Raw genomic sequence first — 13,654 nt, 5'->3', positions numbered from 1 at the left:
CTGCTATGCATGGGCAATCCCACCACTATGTCTGTCTGATGGCTAAACATAAGGAAGGCTTACCGTCCTGTGGACTCTCCTGGTCTCGGCCTGAGTGCAGCTTGGCGTCCCTCAAGCTGCAGGGTATGGGTGAGACACAGAGCGCTGTACAGGATCCCCCAGTCGGTTGGATACTGACTACCACTCCTGCATGGGTGACAGGTTTTGGTGGACCCAAGCACTCCAGCATACACCAGTTCAGGGGCTGATAGCCCAAATCTGAACACGCTGCTCAGCAGCAAGTACCTCCTTTAGCCTTTTTCTCCCCCAAACAGGCTCAACACTGGTACCAGTGTCGCGGTAGCATCAGCCTTAAAGGCAGCTCAAGCTCAGCGACGGTCCTAGTAGTTTTTTTGTACTGCCTAGAAGGACCTGTTATTGGCCTTAGATCCTAGCCTGACTTTTGTCAGCAAGAGCAGTTGTTTTTTATCAACGGGGTACCTCTGATTTGTATGATGGCTCCTAAAGAAGCAGGCTCTGCCAAAATTGCAAAAAATGCAAAGAAGCCAAAGGGGTACCTATCGGGCTCAGAGGATCTGGGCCAGGCCTCAGCAACGCCACCCTCCCTTAAGAGATCAGAGTTGGGTGCCCAGGGCGAACCATTGGAGTTACTCTGTGCTGCGGCAGGCCCTAGCCAACCAGCACCTGTCTTTGTGACAGGAGGTACTGGCTTCCACTCTGGGGGGGTTGGCCTCTCTCCTAGGTTGCAGTCCCCGGGTATGGATAACCTCTCTCCTGAAGAGATGGAATTTCTAGGGGATCACGGTGAGGAGTTGGAAGGGTCAGATTCTGAAGAATCTACCATAGAGGAGCCTTTCTCGGCTTCCCAAGTCGAGAAACTGTGGATCCAGTTCTTAGCAGACATGGTCCGCTCAGCCTTTAAGTTGCCTCTGCCGGAACAACCGGTAAGCGCGGTATCCTCTTTGGGATCGTTGAAGGCTCCACAGACTAATTCCTTCTTTCCTGTCCATCCTCTCTTAGAAGACCTGATGTATAAAGAATGGTCACGACCAGATAGAATCTTTGTCCCCCCTAAAAGATTCTCAGTGCTGTACTCGATAGAAGAAAAGTTTTCTAAGAAATGGTCGGTCCCGGCTGTAGACGCGGCTATATCATGCGTTAATAAGACTTTGACTTGCCCTGTTGACAATGTCCAAATGTTTAAGGACCCGGTCGACAAGTGGCTGGAAACTTTATTGAAGTTTTCCTTTGCCACAGCCTGGCAATGGTAATAATCACAGGGCCAGGTTCCAGGTAACGAAAGACCCTGGGTCTGTAAGCCGGGTAAACCTGCCCCAAAGTCGTCCTTGTGATGACTAAGCACTAACTGTGTGCGAAACGCGTCGGATGTCCCCTTATGTGACTGTATATTTGGATTTGCATGTCCAGTTTTTATTAATAAAGACTACTTCTTCAAGTTCCTTTGGAGTGCGACTGTCCATCCATTTCCACTTTTCCATGTACGATAAAGAAAAGGGGATTTTTATAAACAGCTTACATGTAAAATCCTTTTCTTGGAGTACATCACGGAACACAGAGCCCCCGCCCCTCTTTTGGGGAATATTGGGAATGGTATTCCTTGCTACAAAACGGAGGTACTCCCGGTAGGGGAGGGGGTTATATAGGGAGGGACTTCCTGTCTGAGAGAGTGCCAGTGTCTATCACCTGAAGGTAGGCTCTTTAACCCACATAGTAATTACTATGCCACTCTGTGTCCGGTGATGTACTCCAAGAAAAGGATTTTACAGGTAAGCTGTTTATAAAAATGTCCTTTTTATCTTGTGCCCTATATAATGTGCTCTGCATCCCTCCCCATATAATGTGCCCTGCACCCCTCTTCTACATGTATCGCCATAAACTCTGCACCCCTCTCCTACATGTACCGCCATACACTCCGCACTTTTCTCCTGCATGTAACATGTACCGCCATACACTCTGCACCCCTCTCCTACATGTAACGCCATACACTCTGTACCCCTCTACTACATGTAACGTACTGCCATACACTCTGCACCCCTCTCCTACATGTACCGCCATACACTCCGGACCCCTCTCCTACATATAACAAGTACCGCCATACACTCCGCACCCCTCTCTTACATGTAATATGTACCGCCATACACTCTGCACCCCTCACCTACATGTAACATGTATCATCATACACTCTGCACCCCTCTCCTACATGTAACATGTACCGCCATACACACTACACCCCTCGCCTACATGTACCACCCACCACCATACACTCTGCACCCCTCTCCTACACGTACCACAAACCACTATACACTCTGCACCCCTCTCCTACACGTAAAACCCACCACCATACACTCTGCACCTTTCTCCTACATGTACCACCCACCACCATACACTCTGCACCCCTCTCCTACACGTAAAACCCACCACCATACACTCTGCACCTTTCTCCTACATGTACCACCCACCACCATACACTCTGTACCCCTCTCCTACATGTACCACCCACTGCCATACATTACTGTTACCAATGAATATATGGGCATTTAAAGGAGCACCTACAATTTATAATGCTTAATTTATACCAGAAGAATGAAAGGCGCTTATTGATTTGTTGCTATGGGCTACAGTATTTTGGACATTGCTGTTTGTATGATGAAACCCCACTTGTTTCCTAACCAATTGGATTTAATTTAATTTTAATTACTTTAAATTAAATTCGATTTTAAAATATTCTACAATTCTTCTTTAATTTGAGTATAATATGTTTTATAGTGACATTTTTATTTGCAGTCTTTGATGATTCTGTCACGTATGATGTTAGGTTATGGTATTGTAAAGCTGTTTAAAGCAATGTAGAAATGTCTTAATTTTTAATTGCACTGATTATTTTTTCTTACTAAATACTCCTGACACTATGGGTCGAAGCTAGTGGAATACAGGGGCGGAGTGGGTGGATTATATAAGGGTTGGGGCTTATGAAAAGTGTGAGGGGTCAAAAAGGAGGAGCAGAGTCTGGCATGCCCCCATCCTAAAACTTCACCAGCCGCCACTGGATAGTAGGGTTTAATTCCGCTTTAAGGCTGTCAGCAGATCGGCCTCTATAAACTTGGCAGTGCCTAAAAATAGAGAGCAACTGAGCATGTGCAGAGCAGGAAGAGACAGTGTATTACTGGATTTTAAACAGTAGACCCTTATTTTTAATGTTTTACATGGTTATACCTGCAAAAGGGGCCAGCCTAAAGTGATCTATCAAAACTTAATTTTCTGACTAGAGTTCCACTTTATGTCCTGGTAAGGGATCCAGAATTTGGAGGCTGAAAGATTTTGCGTGGGAAACAGTCTTTACACTGTCTATGGAGACTGTGGTCCTTAAGGGGTTAAACCGCCTGCAAGAGAGGGCGGAACCAAAGGTTTCAAACCCGTGCAAACCAGTAATCAAAAAACAAACAAATCACAATCAAGAGCTGTGTGTTTGTAAAGTGTAAAAAAACACCAATAACGTGAAAAAGAAACAAAGGAACAGCGCTCTTATATCATAAATGTACATATCATGAATTCCCATAGTGAATAAACAAAGTTATTAAAAAACATAAAAATTGTAACGTCCATACATAGATGCCACATGTGAATAAACATCCTCCGTGAGTATAGGAAAGGTTCCTCTCCACCACATGCAGACAAACTAAGCACTCAACTTAATTGACCCCTATTACAGGGAGTCAAATTGCGCATATGGGAAAATCCAAGATGTCATACATATGGTCACAGGAATGTATCCAAACAGCTGCTGTCATCCATTTAATATAGATAGTGTATTCAAAGCTCCAGTGAATAGAGAGGGAGAGGAAAGGATACTCTCATGGTGCAGTGATTTGAATCATTTATTTGACGGTTGTATTGTACTTGCATCAAAGAAGACAAGGATGAGCATGTATTGTATAAGAATCGCTGGTTAGAGACCCACCTGCTTTCCAGCTGACCGAAAATGACGTATCTCAAACACTACCGAACACCGTTTCGTCAGCCTATATCTGACGTCTTCTGATCGTGTAAGATCTTCCATAGCTCCTAGAGGGCCCTCTTTGGCACCCAAAAGAAAGCATGCCTAGACCAGCATTTGGCACTTAGTACTCTGAAAGGACATGTTTCTGCCTTGTCCATTTTATTGCAGAAACCTTTGGCTTTCCACTCTCTTTTAAAACTTTTACACAAGGAGTTGCTCATGAAATTCCCACCAACTCTGACCTTCTGTGTCTATATAGGATCCGAACCTGGTGTTTTTGGTTCTTTATAAACCTCCCTTTGAAACAGGTTCGGAAAATCCCATTGGCGGATCACACGGGTAAGAAGGCCTTTTTGGTGGTCTTTACCCCTATTAGGTTTGTCAGCTCTTTGTTGCAAAGAACCTTTTCTTATCTTACATAGGGCCAAATTGTTCCAGAGAATCAGACCCTCCTTCCTCTTCAAGTTAGTCTCTTCATTTCCTTTCAAGTGAGGATATTGTTCTCTTTTCCTTATGTCTTGCTTAAAAAAACTTCAAGGATATTTCACTCCACTACATGGATATGGTCAGAGCGGGTATGGGCATACCTACAGTACCTGCAACATCTTTCTTTTTCAAAGACTTATGCTGCGTCACACGATCGGACATTCCGACAACAAAACCGTGTATTTTTTTCAGATGGATTGTTCGCTCAAACTTGTCTTGCATAAACATGAAAGAGAAGAGCGCCTCTGAGTATACTGCTTTTAATTATAAAACATAAAAATATCCAGCACTTACATCATAGTATTATGGTGCAGTCGTGGGAGCTGGTGTGCGTCTGTAGCTGACAGCCAGCAAGGCATGAGAACTGGGCGGCCGGGGAGAGCCGGGGAGGGACGGCTAAATCCTTGTTGTTATGCCGCTGCTAGACAGTGAGTTCATCAGCTGATGCGTGACGTCAGCTCGGACGGAGGCTGAGGAGGACCACAACGCGTTTCAGAGCATGCGCACGGAAACGACCAGCGCGCTCCTTTTTCAAGTGAAAAAGGAGCGTGCTGGTCGTTTCCGTGCGCATGCTCTGAAACGCGTTGTGGTCCTCCTCAGCCTCCGTCCGAGCTGACGTCACGCATCAGCTGATGAACTCACTGTCTAGCAGCGGCATAACAACAAGGATTTAGCCATCCCTCCCCGGCTCCCCCCGGCCGCCCAGTTCTCATGCCTTGCTGGCTGTCAGCTACAGACGCACACCAGCTCCCACGACTGCACCATAATACTATGATGTAAGTGCTGAATACTTTTATGTTTTATAATTAAAAGCAGTATACTCAGAGGCGCTCTTCTCTTTTGTTTTTCTCCTGCATATATTGAGCTGGCTTCGCTCCTGGATAGCAGCCCTGATCTACTGCCTTCATCTACATTGGTTCTTCACTGTCATCAACTATAGCCTTTTCGGCACCCTGCTGGGACTGAACCTTTCATGGACTCTTGAACATTTATACCATATATCTCCAATGTGGTTTGTGATTTTAATCTTAATTTAATTGATCATTTATTTAATCCTATTATTATTTTTATTTTTAATTTTTAACCCTCCGTTGATTGTTTTGTGCAAACACCCTGAGCGCTGTACTCCATCCATTTTTTCTGTCTTGCATAAACATGGTCACACAAATGTTGTTGGAAATTTCAGAATGTCAAGAACGCGGTGAAGTACAACACTACGACGAGCCGAGAAAAATTAAGTTCAATGATTCCGAGCATGCGTAGGATTTTTATGCCTCAGAATTGCATACAGACAATCGGAATTTCCGACGAGAACTAATATCCGACCAAAAGCTCACATCGAACATTTGTTTCGGAAATTCCGACTGTGAGTACGCGGCATTAGTCTCTTTTTTTTTCATCCCTGAAGGCCCTGAGAAGGGACATCCTACTTCTCTTCCACCATTGCTAGGTGGATCAGGCTACTTTCCTAGTGCTTACACCCCCAAGGAACAGGTTCCTCATTTCCCTATTAGGGTCCCTTGCATCAAATCTGTAGACGTTTCCTCAGCATCAAACATCAATTTTGCAGGTTTGCAAGGCCACCACCTGGTCTTCAGTACATACTGTACTTGTTCATATTTTTTAATGAGATGGATGTTCAGGCCTCTGCCAAGTCCAGAAGGTGTTTCAAGCTGTCATTTGAGTGTTTGGGATCCACTGACCCTTCCTTTTTGAAGGCTTGTATGCTGCTTTTTGCTATGTTGTTGCCAACCCCTCAGTTTATAGCTTGGGACATCCCACTGTGTAAACTTCCGGTCCTGTGTCCTGTACGGTATGATTAACGCAATGTAAATGTTAACATACAAGTAAATTCCAAATCTTGAAATAGAGTACAGTGGAGCCCCCCCCTCGCCATCCACAGTTTCTCTTAATTGCCTGCTACAAAGCTAGGGGCGTTCCCAGCAAACCTTTTGCCAGTGTTCAATCACCTGAAGGTTGCTGCATGTAACCCATGATCTGTGACTTACTGTACTGTACTCTAAAATATGGAATATGGAGTTCAGCTTTAATTTGCCTAATCCTGCAGATTGTAATATTAGGGGCATCTTATTACTAAGCGACCAAGCAATTTACAAATACCTTGATGGTGATCCCAGTGTAGGAAAAATACAGATTCAGTCGCAGATAGTGTAGGAGGACATGGGGCCACACAATGAAATTGGAGGAGAAGCAGTTTAACCTTGGGCTGCACAGGGGGGTTTTCACTGTTGGGGAGATGAGAATGTGGAACTCTCTTCCACAATTGGTGTCAGCGGGTAGTATTTAATGGTTTTAAAAGACTCTTGGACGTGCATCTTTTTTTTTTTATCAGGGAAACTGGTCCACAAGGACCACAGCATTAACAGTATAACATATCACATCATCACAACAAGACATTAACATGGGTAGGGTTCTCCTGCAGAAGTGATGTAGTATCAGTATCCCCGGTGCGTAATGGAACTATACTGCGGCCCATCGGGCCCAGCCCCCTCTTTTTCCTGTTTCATCTAAAGGTGTTAGCGTATCTGAGTAGGAAGAATAGAAGAGAGTGGGCAAGGTAGCCCATATGCAGAGAGGGAATGGGGGGGAGGGGGAGGAGGGGGTAGCACGGGGGGGGGGAAGGTAGAGAGAGAAAAAAGAAAAAAAAACAAGAAGGGGGGACATGGGTCTGGTCTCTCGGCCAGAAAGTGGCGTCATCTCCATGTGAGCCATGGCTGGCCTCCCATCGGTCACACAGAGGACGTGAGGAGTCGTCAGGTGTCTAGTGTGGGTTCAGTGAGGGGGAGCAGGGGCGGGCCGGGGGCAAGTCCCATCCAGCTCCCCCCTCAGGAGCTGGCCCTCATTGGAGTACTTAAAAAGATTCCAATGCTGCCAGGTCGTTTTGTACGTTTCTTGTCTATCCTGGGTGGTGAGGACCAATTCCTCCAATCTACCCACTTCATCCACCCTTTTGAGCCAGAAGGCAACAGTAGGCGGCTGCGGGGCCTTCCATAGAGTAGGGATGCAGGCCTTTGTTGCATCCAGGACGTGCATCTTTTTTTTGCAAAATTTTATTTTTATTGGATTTCAAGGAGCACACATTACAGAAATGTATCATAAGGTACAAAAGAATGATAACATCAACATAATGATATCAAAGAGATTGCTCAAAAGAAAACGTAAAAAACAACTGACAAGTATACAGTGTCCAAAGATGCAGATCGCAGTAGTGATCTGAACAGATTAACAAAATAATATAGAACAAACAACTCCAAGGTAAGCAGTAGCAACATACATTAGGGAATAATAACAAAGACTAAGGTGAGGCCAATAACACAGGGGTCCCGTATCTCGAGTGATCCCAAGGTTCCCAAACTTTATTAAAATGTGGAATGGAATCGTGGACAGATGCTGTTAAATACTCCATCCTCCGAATCTCAGCAATCAGATGAAGGAATGTGGGCCACGGAGGGGGGTGCTCTAGATAACCAGCACAGTGGTATGAGCCTTTTGGCTGCTAATAAAATTTAATATAGGCAACTAAGCGATTAACATTTTTGGGTAGGCCAGGGAATGGAAGTCCCAAAAGAAAATTCAAAGGGTCAAACGGAAGAGACAAATACATCACCTCCTGTAACAATAGCCTCACCTCCTGCCAAAAAGGTTGGTCCAAGGAACAATTCCAAAATATATGAAACAAAGAACCCGTGGTATTTCCACAACGCCAGCAGTGCGGTGGAACCGAGGAAATATATGTATGAACGACATTGGGGGTTCTATACCAGAACATGAGGATTTTAATGGCTGTTTCTCGATGGGTCACACATTTAGAGGACTTAAAAATAGAAGACCAAATCTTATCCCAGATTTGAACCGTAATAGGCTTACCCAATAAATGCGACCATTTTCTCATATAAAAGGCGTGTGGTTTCAGAAATAGGAATCGACTCATGGAGGATACGGTGAATAGAGGATATTAAATGTAATTGGTGAGGACCCTGGGCACACAAAAACTCGAAAGCTGTCGGTCTGTCGAGAGTTGGGGTGGGGGATTTGGAAAGAAAAAAATGTCTAACCTGTAAGTAAAAATAGAAAAGGTGGGAGGGTATATCAAATTTTATAGGTATTAAAATTATACAACCTCCGCGTAACGGGATCAACTCAATTTTGTAGTTGAAACAGAGGCGCATTGAGCCATGAGGAGATCCTACCCAGGGACATACTATCTGGTATGATTGGATTAAACAGAACATTTACAAGTGGAGGGCAAAGGGAAGCAAGGGGATAGCTTTTGAGACACTTACGCCAATTTTTTTAAGTAAAGGCCATTGGGGCAGTACATTGACGCTTAAAAATAGAATCCAGGGAGGAAAGGGTACCCCAAACTAAAGAGCAAGGATGAACCGGGTATAGCACCCCCTTCTCAATGGCAGCTCATTGATTCGGAGCATGTAGAGAGGACCAGGATATAACAGCCCTCAGGTTTTTTTTACTTAACAATATCCGGAGCACCCAACCCATCATTGGATCTAGGGGCAAAAACCACTGAGCCTGCTGTACGGTGAGCCCCACCGCCCATATAAACTTTAAAAAAACTCCTACGTTGTGCTTTCAGCTGGGGAGAGTGTAAGGCAACCAGCAACATCTCAAAGTGATATAGCAATCTGGGTAAAATGGACATCTTTAAGACGTTAATCCTACCAAGAAGGGAAAGAGGATATTTTGTCCATGTCAGCAGGGATTTATTAATGTACAAAACTAAAGGGGGAACATTTACTGAATAGAGAGATGAATAAGAGAGAGTAAGCAGGATACCTAGATATTTGAGGGACTCGTTACTTGGACGTGCATCTTAAAGAACACCACATACAGGGATATGGGGAATGATTATCGACACTGACACATGTACACCTACACAGGTTGAACTGGATGGACTATTGTCTTTATTCAACCTTACCAACTATGTATTTTTGGTATATTTGGGTATATTCTTGTTGCTAGTATAATAGCTTGCTTAAATATTTACAGCATGACATCAAGCCTTTTGATCCAGACTATCCAGACTTTTGATACAGACCATGTATGTCAGGGCTCAAAATTTCAAGTCCTGAGCTACTAGCCAGGCCTCAAGGCATACTCGTCACCAGTTGCCCCGCCCAACCCCTACCATGTCCCGCCCCCCTAATCCCGCCTCTAGACACGCCCTCATAAATCTCATGAAATTACACTTAAATGTTTTATGTAGAATTAAGTTATAAAAATAAACCTTAACAACAACTTTATCCGTGCCCAAAAATGCAGCCAATGTCTACCAATGCAGCAAAATGTCCCCATTTTCCAGCCAGAGTCCCCCCACAATTGTAGCCAGAGTCCCCTCACCTACACTGCAGCCAGAGTCCCCTCACCTACACTGCAGCCAGAGTCCCCTCACCTACACTGCAGCCAGAGTCCCCTCACCTACACTGCAGCCAGAGTCCCCTCACCTACACTGCAGCCAGAGTCCCCTCACCTACACTGCAGCCAGAGTCCCCTCACCTACACTGCAGCCAGAGTCCCCTCACCTACACTGCAGCCAGAGTCCCCTCACCTACACTGCAGCCAGAGTCCCCTCACCTACACTGCAGCCAGAGTCCCCTCACCTACACTGCAGCCAGAGTCCCCTCACCTACACTGCAGCCAGAGTCCCCTCACCTACACTGCAGCCAGAGTCCCCTCACCTACACTGCAGCCAGAGTCCCCTCACCTACACTGCAGCCAGAGTCCCCTCACCTACACTGCAGCCAGAGTCCCCTCACCCACACTGCAGCCAGAGTCCCCTCACCCACACTGCAGCCAGAGTCCCCTCACCCACACTGCAGCCAGAGTCCCCTCACCCACACTGCAGCCAGAGTCCCCTCACCCACACTGCAGCCAGAGTCCCCTCACCCACACTGCAGCCAGAGTCCCCTCACCCACACTGCAGCCAGAGTCCCCTCACCCACACTGCAGCCAGAGTCCCCTCACCCACACTGCAGCCAGAGTCCCCTCACCCACACTGCAGCCAGAGTCCCCTCACCCACACTGCAGCCAGAGTCCCCTCACCCACACTGCAGCCAGAGTCCCCTCACCCACACTGCAGCCAGAGTCCCCTCACCCACACTGCAGCCAGAGTCCCCTCACCCACACTGCAGCCAGAGTCCCCTCACCCACACTGCAGCCAGAGTCCCCTCACCCACACTGCAGCCAGAGTCCCCTCACCCACACTGCAGCCAGAGTCCCCTCACCCACACTGCAGCCAGAGTCCCCTCACCCACACTGCAGCCAGAGTCCCCTCACCCACACTGCAGCCAGAGTCCCCTCACCCACACTGCAGCCAGAGTCCCCTCACCCACACTGCAGCCAGAGTCCCCTCACCCACACTGCAGCCAGAGTCCCCTCACCCACACTGCAGCCAGAGTCCCCTCACCCACACTGCAGCCAGAGTCCCCTCACCCACACTGCAGCCAGAGTCCCCTCACCCACACTGCAGCCAGAGTCCCCTCACCCACACTGCAGCCAGAGTCCCCTCACCCACACTGCAGCCAGAGTCCCCTCACCCACACTGCAGCCAGAGTCCCCTCACCCACACTGCAGCCAGAGTCCCCTCACCCACACTGCAGCCAGAGTCCCCTCACCCACACTGCAGCCAGAGTCCCCTCACCCACACTGCAGCCAGAGTCCCCTCACCCACACTGCAGCCAGAGTCCCCTCACCCACACTGCAGCCAGAGTCCCCTCACCCACACTGCAGCCAGAGTCCCCTCACCCACACTGCAGCCAGAGTCCCCTCACCCACACTGCAGCCAGAGTCCCCTCACCCACACTGCAGCCAGAGTCCCCTCACCCACACTGCAGCCAGAGTCCCCTCACCCACACTGCAGCCAGAGTCCCCTCACCCACACTGCAGCCAGAGTCCCCTCACCCACACTGCAGCCAGAGTCCCCTCACCCACACTGCAGCCAGAGTCCCCTCACCCACACTGCAGCCAGAGTCCCCTCACCCACACTGCAGCCAGAGTCCCCTCACCCACACTGCAGCCAGAGTCCCCTCACCCACACTGCAGCCAGAGTCCCCTCACCCACACTGCAGCCAGAGTCCCCTCACCCACACTGCAGCCAGAGTCCCCTCACCCACACTGCAGCCAGAGTCCCCTCACCCACACTGCAGCCAGAGTCCCCTCACCCACACTGCAGCCAGAGTCCCCTCACCCACACTGCAGCCAGAGTCCCCTCACCCACACTGCAGCCAGAGTCCCCTCACCCACACTGCAGCCAGAGTCCCCTCACCCACACTGCAGCCAGAGTCCCCTCACCCACACTGCAGCCAGAGATCTTCCCCTCACCCACACATTGCAGCCAGAGATCTTCCCCCCGCACACACATTGCAGCCAGAGATCCTTCCCCCCGCACACACATTGCAGCCAGAGATCCCCCCACACATTGCAGCCAAAGATCCTTCCCCCCCCCCCACACATTGCAGCCAGAGATCCTTTCCCCCCCACACGTTGCAGCCAGAGATCCTTTCCCCCCCACACGTTGCAGCCAGAGATCCTTTCCCCCCCACACGTTGCAGCCAGAGATCCTTTCCCCCCCACACGTTGCAGCCAGAGATCCTTTCCCCCCCACACGTTGCAGCCAGAGATCCTTTCCCCCCCACACGTTGCAGCCAGAGATCCTTTCCCCCCCACACGTTGCAGCCAGAGATCCTTTCCCCCCCACACGTTGCAGCCAGAGATCCTTTCCCCCCCACACGTTGCAGCCAGAGATCCTTTCCCCCCCACACGTTGCAGCCAGAGATCCTTCCCCCCCACACACGTTGCAGCCAGAGATCCTTTCCCCTCCCCCACACACATTGCAGCCAGAGATCCTCCCCCCCCCCCCCCCCACATATTGCAGCCAGAGATCCTTCCCCCCCCCACACATTGCAGCCAGAGTTTCTCCGCCCCCCCCTGCATCCTAACTGTGCTGGGTAGGAGATCAGGAGCCGCCACCGCCGAATGGTTCAAACCGCAGGGAACAATACAGCTTTCAATTCAATAGCTGTGTTCCCTGCAGCGCGCGTCTTATACAGCCCCTCCCCTCTTGTCCGGGAAACTTTGATAGACATATCACCCATCCAATCCTGGGATGGGTGATATGTCTATCAAAGTTTCCCGGACAAGAGGGGAGGGGCGGCTCTGCTCTCCTCGCTCCCCCCCCCCGCTCCCAAGCAGCCCACACTCGCCAGCCCTCAAAATTTACTCGCAAAATGCGAGCAGGCAAGTTAAATTTTGAGGGCTGATGTATGCATTTTAAATACATGAGACATTTTACATTTTATTTTATTTTTATTTTAGAATGTATTGTTTTCTGCAATTTGTTTGGGGCTATGTTGCAGCTTGGATGCAAATAGTGCTTAGCAGAAATTTCCAGATTGATTTTTACCCATCACCAGGCTCAACTTTTTTTTTAGTTTTGGAATGATAAAAGGTTAAAACCTCTGTCAGGTTTTCAATGTTGTAACACCTGTCATACTGTCAAACAGGTTGTAGAGCAATTTTTCACTAAACAATTCACTTCTGTTCCACACATCACATAGAGAGTAATTTACGGGAAACATCTCCCAAATGAAAACAAAGACCACAATTAACACCCCGTTCACACTAAATGCAGTGTTGAAATCTCGCTACTACTTCGCGCGATTTCAATACAGCTGGTCAGTGCGATTTCATTTGCACCCTGCCGACATCTGTGGCACTTCATGCACAGATGTCTATGCAAGTCGCGCTTGAAATCGCCAATAATAGCGCAGGAACCTTTTTCAAATCGGAGTCGCACTGATTTCAACGGTTCCATGGGCACAAATAAACTGTTAGATGTTGGATTCAAACAGGGGCTTAAAGTTTACAGAAATTCTCATTCATCCGCCTTTGGATTTAGGCTTTAAATGCAGAAAATGTTAACCTGCTCTACATGTAATGCTGTGCCCCAGTTTGTATGCAGTATTATTATTTTCACCATTAATATTTTTCTTCATTTAATGTATGTTGCTTTTATGTTTTTAACCAGTTCTTTGACCGAGAAAAAAAGAATGAAGATGTAGTTTCTCCAGCTGTTGAAAGAATTGGCTCTCTAAGTTCAAGGTAGAACTTCTA

At 47.9% G+C, this 13,654-nt stretch overlaps 1 protein-coding gene across 3 annotated transcripts in view; it reads left to right on the top strand.

Moving 5' to 3' along the window:
- Nucleotides 1-13,654, top strand: part of LOC120943613 (katanin interacting protein) — a 227,576-nt gene that overhangs the window by 90,553 nt on the left and 123,369 nt on the right. For all 3 annotated transcript variants that reach the window (XM_040357002.1, XM_040357000.1, XM_040357001.1), the window contains one exon: nt 13,569-13,642. In XM_040357002.1, coding sequence (XP_040212936.1) covers nt 13,569-13,642 — 74 coding nt within the window. The remainder of the gene's footprint in view (nt 1-13,568; nt 13,643-13,654) is intronic.

Source organism: Rana temporaria, chromosome 6 (genome assembly GCF_905171775.1).
Source record: "Rana temporaria chromosome 6, aRanTem1.1, whole genome shotgun sequence".
In the NCBI taxonomy this organism is placed as follows: domain Eukaryota; kingdom Metazoa; phylum Chordata; class Amphibia; order Anura; family Ranidae; genus Rana; species Rana temporaria.
This window is presented reverse-complemented; position numbering and strand designations above follow the sequence as displayed.